General features: G+C 42.7%; 1 protein-coding gene and 1 pseudogene across 1 annotated transcript; one reads left to right on the top strand and one right to left on the bottom strand.

Moving 5' to 3' along the window:
- The window catches only part of LOC124117642, an 85383-nt pseudogene extending 84872 nt beyond the window's left edge, over positions 1-511 (bottom strand).
- A 131-nt stretch (positions 512-642) lies between these two features.
- On the top strand, positions 643-13254 carry LOC124117649 (ashwin-like). The gene is made up of 4 exons (XM_046479625.2): positions 643-741; positions 2801-2994; positions 3748-4135; positions 4725-13254. The coding sequence occupies exons 1-4, from the start codon at positions 649-651 to the stop codon at positions 4797-4799; spliced, it is 750 nt and encodes a 249-aa protein (XP_046335581.2). The 5' UTR covers positions 643-648; the 3' UTR covers positions 4800-13254.
- The last annotated feature ends 241 nt before the right edge of the window (positions 13255-13495 follow it).

Genomic DNA, 13495 nt, shown 5'->3' with positions numbered 1-13495 from the left:
TTCCTCATAATAAAGAAGTTGACATCGATAAATTCTCTTCCTTATGTGTATCACTTTTAATGCCTTTCAAAGACTCTGTGAGAGAGGTGGGGCAACGTATGAACACATTGGAGCTGTTATCGGGCTTGGCGTAACCATTTCTCACTATTTAAAACTACAAACGCGATTTCTAATAACAATATATTATTTGATAGGCATAGGTACTAAAACTGATCGTCAGCATATTTCACCTGTATTGACTTACTAGTTACTTCCTATTCCGGAAGGAGAATCTACATTGGGGACTGCAACAGAAAGTTGTTTATACCTGCTGAATTCCTAACATTCACAATGTCATGTGATACAAAAGCAGTTATATGTTACTGACTGTAGAACAATACCTTTTTTGTCGATGAACAAGTTAAAAACTAATTGCTTTCATCAAACAACTGCATCATAAGATACCACTTCTTCGAAGCTTCATGCGTAAACATGCTATACATAGTAACATAGTCGATACATACTCCGCTACAGCACTAACATTGTGGTGCAGTGGCACATGTTACTCGGTTGCCGAACCCTTTTACGCCCCCGAATCTCGGCAGGGAGTTTACATGTATTAACTAATGAGAAAAAAGCATACATTTACTCCGCTATGTACCTTTCAAAATGGCGTCTTCTACAAAGACGAAGCATGGTGATATTGACTGGCTTTATCCTGAATTACTGACCAAAGATGGACTTCTGTATATACTTGAGCAGGTGAAGATATGCGGTTGTGCTTTTATGGCATCTTTTAGTTATCTTTTCCGTTTGCCAATCCTTCTGTGTTAAGGAGACATGAAAAGTTACGCGTGTCGAGACATGTGCCATGATCGGTGTGGCTCACCTTCCAAACATTGCATCAGTCTGGGTAGGCTGAGATCATGTCAGATGTAGGTCTTGGGCTTATACACGAACGTCGATCTTCCAGGAAGATGGGCGGGCGACCTTGATCAATGTGGCCTAAAGAAACCAGTTGTAAGCAAGAACTCGGAATGAAGTTGGACCAAGAATTAGTTCGTCTCAACTGACAATAATGAGTACTGCATTTACCACTTTTCCTTGTTTACCAGTTTCACTTTAGGTCCCACTTTTAAGATTCAAATTAGGGGAAAGGTGCACTTTTCAGGGAACAAGACAGTTGGGCAGGTGACCCATAAGTGTTGCCTGCCCATCTTCAAAGTTACCTGCTCGCATTCAGACATTCTAAATATTGAAAAATCGCGAAAAAGTAGACACACATAGCATCTGGATTATGTTGAAATAACGCAAAACCATCACTTAAGAATCTACAAGGAGTTATGAGTAAGGAATACGTAAGTAGTCTTTAAATCATTTCCCAGATAGTCAGGCAGGTATAGGAACAATTTATGCAGGCCGACAGAAAAATTACCAGCCACGGGCAGGCAGAAGTCAATCCATATGTACCTTGCTGCTTCAAGTCCCCATCGGCATGATCGGCACTCCTGAAAGAGACTTTTCATTCCACTCTTGATAGCTATGGTGACCGAGGATTCCCGTACCACGTTCTCCATCTGGCTCTGCTCGATCATCTTACGAGCCTATACGTTTGCGAGGTTGTCTCCACTCATTGTGTCTAACCCACACGAAACCTGGGCTGTCCCCTCCACCCTGGCCTTGCACACAAACTGCACCCTCCCCACCATCATGGAAGTGTGCTTTTGGCAATCTGATACAGTGTTTTTCTGCATTATATCCTTGTGATATTCTTTTTAACAATTTTTAAGCTGAAACTATCTATGTGCATTGAATCGGTATGGCCACATGTAAAAAAACAAATAGATTACATCAAGCGCTTAATTGTTTGATAGACATTTCTTAGAAGATCAAGCAAGACAGTCTATTGGTATAAGGATTTATACCGAAACGTCGATTTTAACAGAATTAAAGAAGTTGTTATCCATAACTTGTGTCTACTTTTACATCAAACATATTGCAAAAACATACCTTTTGCTGGATGTCAGTCAGTCAGTGGGAATGAACCTTCCTTGACTGTGGCATGGTATCTCAGTGGGCAAGCATGCATGTTGCTATAACTAGAGTACAATAATCTTAAACACGATGTTAAACCCTGTTTCACCTTAGCGATAAGATTGGACTGGTAATTTTCCCAGCTTCAAATGCCAGCAGGAACACTGTACTTGTTAATAAAAGTATTAAAGCGTGCATAAATATGTACGACAGGATATTTGTTCAAGTGCAATTTATCATTTGTGTGCCAAAGACCAAGAAGAATTCATGACAAACATATTAAAATTTTTTGTTGGATGTGAAAATAGATCTTGTAGAAAAATGCATTATGGTCATACTGCTTTTTATAGAATAATATAATAGTATAGTATGTTGGTTTTAATAAAATATTGGGGGTGGTGGGGTAGCCTAGTGGTTGAAGCGTTCACGCGCCAGGCCAAGGATCCGGGTTCGATTCCCCACATGGGTACAATGTGTGAAGCCCATTTTCTGGTGTCCCCCATATTGCTTGAACATTGCTAAAAGCAGCGTAAAACCAAACTAACTCACTCACTCACTAATAAAATATCGCCAAAGGCTAATAACCCAACAATGACAGTTGACGGCTTGAAAAGGCCTTGAATTATAGTGTTCCATATCTGTTTGAACCATGTATTAATATGTGTCATGATCAACACGGTCAAAGTTCAAGTGAGTATGATTATTTAGGACAAATAAGTTAAATGGACAGTAAATCTCTGTTGCTGCTCCTGAATCGGATGTAATGGAGTCGTGATGTGTTGTACAGAGGTACATCAAGATCCCAGACCTGCAGAGTCTGGACAAGGAAGAACTCCTCCAGCTCTACTACAAGTACATCCTGCCACTCCCCCAACGCCGCTACCGCCAGAACCGTCGTGGACGTGACCTCACCAAGAAACAGGTCCTTATGGCCAAGAAGAGACGCATCACAGCACCTGACATGGAGGAACCTCCTCTAAAGTATGTCATCTTACTTATGTTACATCTTCACGATATTGCTGCAATACTGCACGATACTGCTGATGTGATGTTAAATCTTAATTCCCTCACCGCTTATATTATTTCAACTTGCTGAGATTCTGTTGGTTTCCTTACCTGGGTAACCATGGTTACAGAAGCTTAAGCCTTATCATTTGTATGATTCACTGTTCAGTTTTCAGTCATTAGTTTGTCATGTTGCATGGAGAGTTGAGTTCCAGTCAGTGATGAGTTGAGTTCCAGTCAGTGATGAGTTGAGTTCCAGTCAGTGATGAGTTGAGTTCCAGTCAGTGATGAGTTGAGTTCCAGTCAGTGATGAGTTGAGTTCCAGTCAGTGATGAGTTGAGTCCAGTCAGTGATGAGTTGAGTTCCAGTCAGTGATGAGTTGAGTTCCAGTCAGTGATGAGTTGAGTTCCAGTCAGTGATGAGTTGAGTTCCAGAGTTTAAATATTGCAACCCAGAGCAATGTTTTGGTCATATGTTATGTTTAAGTACCTGTTCCCAATTGTGTTCTGGAGGGTTGGTGGGATAGCCTAGTGGCTAAGCATTTGCTTGTTGCGTCGAGGACCCGGGTTCGATTCCCCACATGGGTCCAATGTGTGAAGCCCATTTCTGGTGTCCCCAATTATTACTGGAATGTTGCTAAAAGCAGTGTAAAATCATACACACTTGTGTTCTGGAAATATCATTACGGACTATTAACAATGTTTATGTTCATAATCTCCTGTATTTCAGAAAACAGAACATGGATGGGTCAGATTCCTCGTCTTCTCGTTTCTTGACATCCTTCAGTGATCCTAGCAAGGGAGGCGGTGACCGTCTGAAGCCGCCGCCATCTTGTATTGATACGAGTAGGAAGGTAATCAAACTCGGGTCAGGGTCCAAGTCCACCACGCCAGCTTCCCCAACCAAGTCAACATCTCAAGACGTTTCCACTCTGTCCAAGAAGATTGTGAAAATCACAATGTCTGCCACATCAGATTCTGAAGAAAAGAAACAAAGTAGAAATAGTACTATTAAGTTAATTAACAAACATTTAGAGTCCCCGAGTCAGGGGAAGCTCTCAAAGGTGGAGGAGAACGGAGATGTTGAAATGAAGGATGTACAGGAGGATAAAACCAAGGTAACCATGGTAACATAGCTGGAATGTAATATTAAAACAAGTCAGATTCCATGGACTGGATCAGTGTTCAAAAGTAGTAGAGTAAGATTTGCTCCAGTTGCATTTGATTTGTTTGTTTGTTGTTTAATGCTGCACTCAGCAATATTCCAGGTATATGACGGCGGTCTGTAAATAATCGAGTTTGGACCAGACAATCCAGTGATTGACATCATGAGCATCGATCCTCGCAATTGAGATACGATGACATGCATCAACCAAGTCAGTGAGCCTGACCACCCGATCCTGTTAGTCGCCTTTAGTGGCAAGCATAGTCGCCTGGTACAGCAAGCATAGATCTGGACCTGTTAAATACCCTGTGTTCACCTTTTCAAGGTTGCATGATCTTGTAAGTGACATTCTGATTGGTCGGATGAAAGGTTGTTCTGACATGACCCCTGATGGGATGTCCTCAGACGTTTGTTCAGCGGGAGTTAGAACAAGGATATGATTTAAATGAGATATATCAGTGATATGATTATATTGTTACAGATAAGGGTGTTATGTTTCGCACACATCGCATTCTACAAGTTATATTTGTATTTGCCTACAGGTGGCGCCTGACTCGCCAGTGTTGGAAGAAACGCCAAACAAGAAAAGCAAGTTAAAGCGGATATCCTGGCCCTAGCTGTCATCGTGTATTGTGTGTGTATGTTCCGGCACCAGATTCCTGGCTGAAGACCTCACAGTACAGACCATGTGTGTTTGATGGTGTGCCAGCTGCAGTTGTCATGGTTACACAGTGTAAGGAGTTTGATGGTGTGTCAGCTGCAGTTGTCATGGTTACACAGTGTAAGGAGTTTGATGGTGTACCCAGCTCCAGTTGTCATGGTTACCATTTCATGATGGACCTGAATCCAGGTGTTGCAATGGTTACTCAGTTTGTACTGGTTCTACAACCATGTAAGTATGATGAAGGTCAAACATGATGGTATTTCTACAAGATGCAATCTGTGCCAAAACATGACTGGCCCAAACTTGGCTTTATTTTCAGTTGAGTGTGAAAATGGTTAAGTGTTCATCTCTGGTTGACTTTGATGTGGTTGAGTATAACATGGAATGTTCCAACGCCGTCAGCCACATTCACGGGTTTCCCTTGCTCAGACCCAATGATCCTGAAGCCAGGACAGCTGGAATGTCACAGACTGCCACAAACCAACAGTCACTCACTCATCCTGCTGTGGTATTTATGATATTTACAGGTACTGACTGTTTCAGATGTCAATTTGGGCAAATGTAGAGAAATGAGTTTTAAACCTCTTGTCACCTACATCATTGCACGTGGAACATTTCACACAAAAATGACGTAAACTAGTTATGATGACGCGGGTATCGCAATATGTGAGGTAAGCATATCGTGACATATCTGGGATAAGTGGAAAGGAAATGTCACTTGTCCCTCCTGAATTTTACTCATCTTGGACGGAAAACTTTAATTTCAAACCGTGACCTTTAGTTCGGTTCTTGGAACATTATGGGCCCAGTATACATGTGACATTAATAATCCCTTCCAGAATGCTACTGCCTGACTAGTCTCACCATGGATGTACTCCTGCAGCTGTGTGTTGACGGTGCTTGTTCTGGGGACACTGCTCAGTCCCTGACTAGTCTCACTATGGATGTACTCCTGCAGCTGTCTGCTGATGGGGCTTGTACTGGGGACACTGCTCAGTCCCTGACTAGTCTCACTATGGATGTACTCCTGCAGCTGTCTGCTGATGGGGCTTGTACTGGGGACACTGCTCAGTCCCTGACTAGTCTCACTATGGATGTACTCCTGCAGCTGTCTGCTGATGGGGCTTGTACTGGGGACACTGCTCAGTCCCTGACTAGTCTCACTATGGATGTACTCCTGCAGCTGTCTGCTGATGGGGCTTGTACTGGGGACACTGCTCAGTCCCTGACTAGTCTCACCATGGATGTACTCCTGCAGCTGTGTGCTGATGGGGCTTGTACTGGGGACACTGCTCAGTCCACGTTTATTATCCAAACAACATTTAGTGTCTGCTAAGTCTATCAATCTAGTGCAATATTGTGAAATGCAAGCCGGTTTACCGTATTTACCCTATTAAGTGCTCTGCTGTAATAAGCACCTCATCACTCACTCACTCACTCACTCACTCAATCAGTGGCAACAAATGTAATTAAATGATGTATGGCTTCAATAAGTTTCCCCTCTTTGCCATTTTTCTAAGCTCCATGTGTAACAAATAAGCAGGAGAAATGTGTGAGAATTGGTGGGAAAGCTGTTCAAAGGAGATAACCACAGATAGCTTAATTACTTTCAGCTGATTGGTCCGTTTTTACATGTTCAAACGTATTTAAATGTATAGATTTTCAAGATCCAAAAGAGATTGATAGTTGGTTTTATTCACATCGGCAGTTATTGGTTGGTGGTGTACCTGTTGGTTGGTGGTGTACCTGTTGGCATGGTTGGTAACCACAAGGGAGCACAATTCTGTCATGTGACCTATATCCTGGCACAGCTGACAAGCCTTGACACCCTGGCCTGTGAATATCACCCTGTAAAGGTCTGTGTCCACCTTACTCCAATCCCCTTTCCAGTTCTGTTGCTCGAGTAGGGCTGCTGCTTTAGCCGAAAACTTGCAACGACACATCTCCAGGATGAGAGACGGACGGATGGACGGACACACACACACACTAACACACACACTAACACACACACACACACACACACACACACAAACACACACACACACACCGGTATGCCATAAGTATTTATAAATACACAATTTATTTTAAACTTTACAATTTCCTCTTAGCTTGTCTGATGGAACTTTCTTCCAAGGATGACAGGTTATCTGACAACTTGGAGATATTGTCATGTAGAGATTTATATTTCTTGTTTATGGATAGGTTTTCTGTCTTCCTTTTTCTGACCTTCTTCAAGGCCATGTATTTGGAACAGAGCTTCTTTAATCTTGTTTGACAAGTCCATATTTACTGCTTTAAGAGTATGGTTAGATTGGTAGAGCTGTCTTCTAGGCACTGCTGTGGACAGCTTGTGCTGGATGAGCCGTGTGTCTTGATTAATGAAGGATTCTTTTAGAGACAGTACATATTGATGAGAGGTCAATATTGAACCCACATCAGTACCACTTTCCTTCTTTGGGGAGGTTTTGTTTTTCCCAGTGTTTGTTTAGATGGAGCTTGAGTTGTATGGATAACCTGATCACTAGTTGAGATCTTTGGGAGATTTATGTTGCTTGGTTATGGATAAATTGTCTTCAGCTTTTTTCTTCTTCTAGATGTTGTATTCTTAGCATAGCTTCTTCACTCTTGTTTGACAATTCTGTTTTTACCGCTGTAAGTGTAATGTTAAATTGGGAGAGTTGTCTTTTACGCACTGCTTGTGGATAGCTTGTGCTGGTCGAGCCTTGTCTCCTGATTAATGAAGGATACTTTTAGTGATTGTACAGATTGATGAGAGGTCAATATTGAACACTACTCAGTAACAATTTCTTTTTGGAATGTGTTCTGTTTGGCAAGTGTTTCTTCAGCTGTGACCTTGGTGCAAGGTTAACCCAGGCACGAGCTGAATCTGTATCACTCTCGGAGGCAGTCTCTTTGACTTAAGAGATAAATTCTTTAAGATTTACGTGATGTTATGCTAAACAGATGTTCGGAAATTTTATTTGAACACGATTCTATTAGGCGGAGTGTTCAAATGAAAGATTTCCGATCCAGTCAGCATAACATCACACAAATCTCATCAAACAAAATTTGTATCGACTTTGTAACATGAACATTATTTAAAATCGATATTTAGGAGGAACGAATTTACTGAGCACATGACAAAACAAAACTGTCATGAGCAAAACGTCTCCTCGTGCTTACCTTTGGCAACATGCATTTTATCGGGTGCCGCGAAACCAATCAAGGCACTCCAATAATAATGGTTAATTTTACTAAAGAGGTGGTCACATTTTCATGCCCATTTTTCAGAAAAAAATAACAACAAACATCATAAATTCAATTCTTTATCACAGTCCTTCTTCTCACTTGTAATTTGTAGTATGCATATCTTTGATGTACAAATAATCAAAAACAGAAAATACAAGTTGAAGTCGCCTGAAACTGAGGTGGTGACAAGCGGCTTCAAACATGTGATCTCTTAGACATGCAGTTTAGCTGGGATGGAGAAAGTTGTTTACTGTTACAGTGGAATTGCATATGTGAAAGAGACCATGGGAATTAGCAGAAGAATTAACTTGGAAGTTATTCACAGGAGCAGTGCACAGTGGCAGGATAATTCTATCATGGACAAGGACCCAACTACGATCGTTATAGTGCTGCTGCTGTTCCTGAAGAATGCTTGAATAGTGTCGTCTCTGAGCCGAGCTCGAGTCAGTGGAATCTCACAATTTTCACTACCTGCGTTTGAGAGCAAAGTGGAAGTGACATCCTTACTCGGATAGGCAACCTTGTGTCTTGACTTCTTCTCTTGTGAGTGACGTTATATCAAACACAAGCATCCATTTCACATCCTTACTTGTGTAATAGGCGCCCTCTAGCGGGCTGCCCAGTGACAGGATTGCAATCGGAGAGTACTAAGTTCGAACCCTGTTCATATAATTTCGGACTTTGCGTTGTGTTCTACTGTGATCAGTCATGAACAGTGTACTCTCTCGAGGTTCTATGGTTGGTCAAGTTCTCAACTTTGCCAAAACAAAACTAAGACAAAATCATAAATTAAATGATTTATTAAACTTAACAAAATGTACAAATTAACAATAAATCAGAAAAATACAAAAAGAAAGCACTCACACACAATTGAACTTTTACTATTAGCCTAAATTTCTTTATCCTTAACTGCCTAATTTATCCTATTTTCTCCTACACCTACTTCTCCCCCACACCACTATTCCAATAACTATACTAAATAAATACCTTACAAAACCTACATTTTAACTTATTTCTTACTTTCCAACCTACCTAAATCCTTATTTCTACATATTTTTCCTACAACTAATTTTCCCCCACCCTACTACCACATAAAATAAACCTACACCTAAAACTAGTCTATTTGGGCTATTTTTAGCCCAACTACCACGTACCTCCCCCCTTAAGATCAAAATTACCCAATTTTGTCCCAAAATGCTGCTTTCTTTAACACAACGCTTTCATACTTACAGATAAATAACAACAACAGATCAGCAGAAAAACAACAAAAAGAAACATCCACAACAACAGATTCAGTCGGAGTCCAAGTTGTTTATGGCTTCCAGCTCCTCTTCCTCCCGTTCCTCCCAAGATCTCCTCCTTGACGGCAGCCAGTGTCTCCTGCGCTGTGCAGTTCCCTGAGAGATATCCGGCTGGCTGACAAACATGCTGCTCCATGGGACGAAGACGATCCAGAGACGGAGGTCGGCGTTCCTGCTGTCCTTCGCCGCGGCAACATCACTGAGCCAGGACTCAAAAAACTAGAATTCGGTAACCGGACTGCCTGTACTTCTCCCGAAGGATGAATCTTGAGGTGTCGTCTACATGAGCTGGACTGGTGGCGGAGGATGTCCTCCTTATGCCGGGCCAACCAGTGGTCTAGATAGTCCCCATACTTCTTAAAAACTCTGCTGATGCATCCTGGGACTTAACAACGCATCCCCTCCTCTGTCCATAATGGCCGATCCTGATCCATAAAGTCCTTCAACTCCTCTGGGTCGACATTGACTTCAAACGTGTCCATCCTAAAACAAGTGGAAGATAACTTCCAAGGAATCGATGTCGCCCTACAAACATTCTTTTTATTTCTTATGTTTAAAACCAACACCCAACTTTAAAAAAACAACAAATACAACATAAATCAAGAGATATAATTTATTTTAGAAAATAACGAAGCATAACAACAAGACTTATTAAAATCGGACGCGATAATCAGAGATTTTACAAATCTCCTAACACCTACGGGGAAAACATTTTCCTTTGCTTTACAGCCCTCCCTACTCTAGTTCTAACTGGTGGTGGAGATAGACTACACTCAACGCCATCCCCCTCTTCCTGCACAATAGATTCATCTGTTGACTCTGGAGCAGATTCAGTAGACAAAGATAACTCTGTCCTTGGCCTATCAGAATGTAACCAATTCTGGGGTGTATCAGTACCATGGAAAGGTTTAAGATGATCCACATGCACATCGACAATAGGACTACTACTGCTTTTCTTTGGTAGGTTAAGTCTGAAACGTAACCAACTACAAGATAAGGACCATCCCAACCTAATCCCAACTTTTGATTTGCCTTTGGAAGATACCACCATCAGACTAACTCCCCCATTTCAAAAGACCTCTTTAAGCCCTGTCCATAATTCCGTTTTTGAGCTGCAGCCGCAACTCCTAACCATTCAGAGGCAAATTGGAAGACTTTCTGCATGGTTTCCTGTAACCACTTGACATAAGCAACTGGACATTGTTGAACCTGAACTCCAGGTGGATTCTCCACCATGACATCTATCGGTACCCTTATCTCACGATCTAACATCATCAGATTTGGAGAACAATGTGTGCTTTTATGTTCGCTGCAACGGTATGCCATGAGAAGATATGGAAGGTGAACTCGCCAATCCAAAGGTTCTTGCTGGATATAAATGGATAGCATTTGCTTAAGCGTACGATTAAAACGTTCTATCATCCCATCGGATTGGGGTCGGTACGGTGTAGTTCTGGTCTTTTCTATTCCCAACAATGCACAGATTTCTCCAAACAGATTGGACTCGGCATTTTGATGTTTGGTGCCCGCTCGATACTGGATTTCAAAACTATATGTCTCAATGATACTTACCCATCTAACCAAAACCATCTTGCCAAAATTCCTTCAGGATCCCTGAAGTTTTTCAACCATATCAGTGGAGCATGATCTGTTCGTATCAGGAATTTTCGACCATACAAGTAGTGTCGAAATGATTTCAGAAAAGTGACTACTGCTAACAATTCTCGCTTGGTGGTGATATAATTTCTTTGTGCAGGACCAAGAGTTTTACTGGCATAAGCTAAGACCTTTTCTTTCCCATTCTGCACTTGTGAGAGAACAGCTCCCATACTGTATGCACTAGCATCCGTATCAAGTATAAACAGACCTTCATCCTGAGGAAATGCCCGTACTGGAGCATCTAATAAACATTGTTTCAACTGACAAAAAGCACTATCACATTCCTCAGTCCAAATGAAAGGAACACCCTTCCGTGTTAGCTTTTCCTTTGAATAGACTATCTCCAAGAACTTTGGTACAAAGTGTCGATAATAACCAACGAGTCCTAGTAAGCTGCGGACCTCTGTCCGGTTTCAGGTTTTGGCCAGGTATTGACAGAACTAGTCTTTTCAGGATTACATCTTATCCCTTCTGCTGAAACTATATGTCCCCAAAATGGAACTTCAGTTTGAAAGAGTGTACACTTCTTGGGTTTGAGTTTCAAATTTGCTAGCCGTAACTGCGTAAATACCATCTTTAGATTTTCCAATGCACTACCAAAATCTGGGCCAAAGATGATCACGTCATCCAGATAGCAAAGACATTTCTTCCACCTTAATTTTCCTAACACTCTATCCATAAGCCTTTCAATTGTAGCCGGTGCATTTGTTAACCCAAAAGGCATGACATTGAAATGGTATAATCCTACATGTGTAGCAAAAGCAGTTTTGTCTTTATCTCTAGGATCCATCTTTACCTGCCAATATCCCCTTGCTACATCCAAAGTGCTGAACCACTTAGCACCCCCAACGTTTTTGTATGATAAATGACCACCCCAACGGGGTCTCACCCTCTACCGGCGACGCACGCCAAGGGGAGCAACTATCACCCAAATCACTTTTCCTCATGTCATCTGGCTGACCACACACAAGTTGCAGACACAATACTGGCTTCGCAGAGGGATTCAACAAACGTTAAATATGACGATAGATGGGCCTGCTATGCGCGCTGGTGTGTCAATAGAGGGCTTGCAGATCCCTTTTCTGCAGATCTAGTCGCAGTGTTAGAGTTCCTCCAGTCACGACTTGATGCCAGCCTTGCCGCATCGACAGTCAGGGGGTACTCGACAGCCATTGTGGCCTTTCACATCCCTATCGACGGGGCACTTCTGGGTGCGTTCCCTTAAGTGCAGCGCTTTTTGGCAGGCGTGGACAGGATCCGACCGATCAATCCTCCTTGGGACTTGTCAATCGTTCTTGATTGGCTGTCCGGTCCTTCCTTTCGGGATCTGTCGTCTCTCTCCCTTCAGCTGTTGAGTTGGAAGGCAGCGTTCCTTGTGGCAGTGACGTCAGGTAGACGGGTAGGCGACATTGACGCAATGTCCCCCGATCCCGAGCTGACTGTCTTTCACAGGGACAGAGTCAGTATTCGCCTACCGGACTCTTACCGTCCCAAGGTCACACACGCTTTCCACGTGACGGCTCCTATCGAGCTACCTGCTCTTTCACAGCCTTCCTCGTCGGGGACCTCTGCAAGACATGCTCATGTTTTGGATGTCCGCAAGATTCTCAAGGTTTATATCAGCAAGACTAAGGATATCAATTATTCTGCTTTTACGGCGGTAGGAAGGCTGGCTCCCCTGCGAGCAAACAGTCTATCTCGCGGTGGATTGTTTCTACAATTTGTTCGGCATATACGAACAAAGGGAGGGACCCCCCTGAGGGGTTGAAGGCTCATTCGGTTAGGGCAGTGGCTACGTCAAAAGCGTATGCCGCAGCTCTGCCCATTGAGGAGATCTGCTCCGCGGCTATTTGGAGCTGGCCGAGCACGTTCATCAAACATTACCAAATCGATAAACGTTCTAGGGAGCGTGCTCGGTTTGGTCAGTCAGTTCTCCACACTGGACAGAGTTCTACATCTCTAGCCGATTGAGTCTTTGAGATTTTAGAATGTCCTCCGGTTTTCTTGGCTCCTCTCTTCTCTCCGAGACTGACGATTCTTGGGTAGGCATTACTAATCGATAAAGCACTTGTTTTGCGCACGGCACTCGCTCCTACAGGACCCTATAGCCTGCCTAGCTAGCAGGCGTATTGTCCCTCGCGATTGTTGTCCCCATTATCACTTGTACAAAAGTGTGTGTGGGGGGGGGGGGGGGGGGAGTTTTCACTCACATTATGATGGCCCATTACTGGGGCTTTTTCATAGTATATGGTCTGACCATGCCCTGTCTCAAGCCCCCGCCTCTCGACGGTGGTGTTTCACGATAAGGTGGGTTCCATTTTTTTAATTCTCTTTCATCGTGTGTTTATTTACGCTTGTTGCAGACGTATGCCGCTTCCTTTATTATCTTTGGGAGTCTATCTTGATGCAATAAGTGCCCCAAGGAGGATTTCATCTGAAA

The sequence above is a fragment of the Haliotis rufescens genome, unplaced genomic scaffold (assembly GCF_023055435.1).
Source record: "Haliotis rufescens isolate VD_foot unplaced genomic scaffold, xgHalRufe1.0.p SCAF_48, whole genome shotgun sequence".
Lineage (NCBI taxonomy): Eukaryota > Metazoa > Mollusca > Gastropoda > Lepetellida > Haliotidae > Haliotis > Haliotis rufescens.
This window is presented reverse-complemented; position numbering and strand designations above follow the sequence as displayed.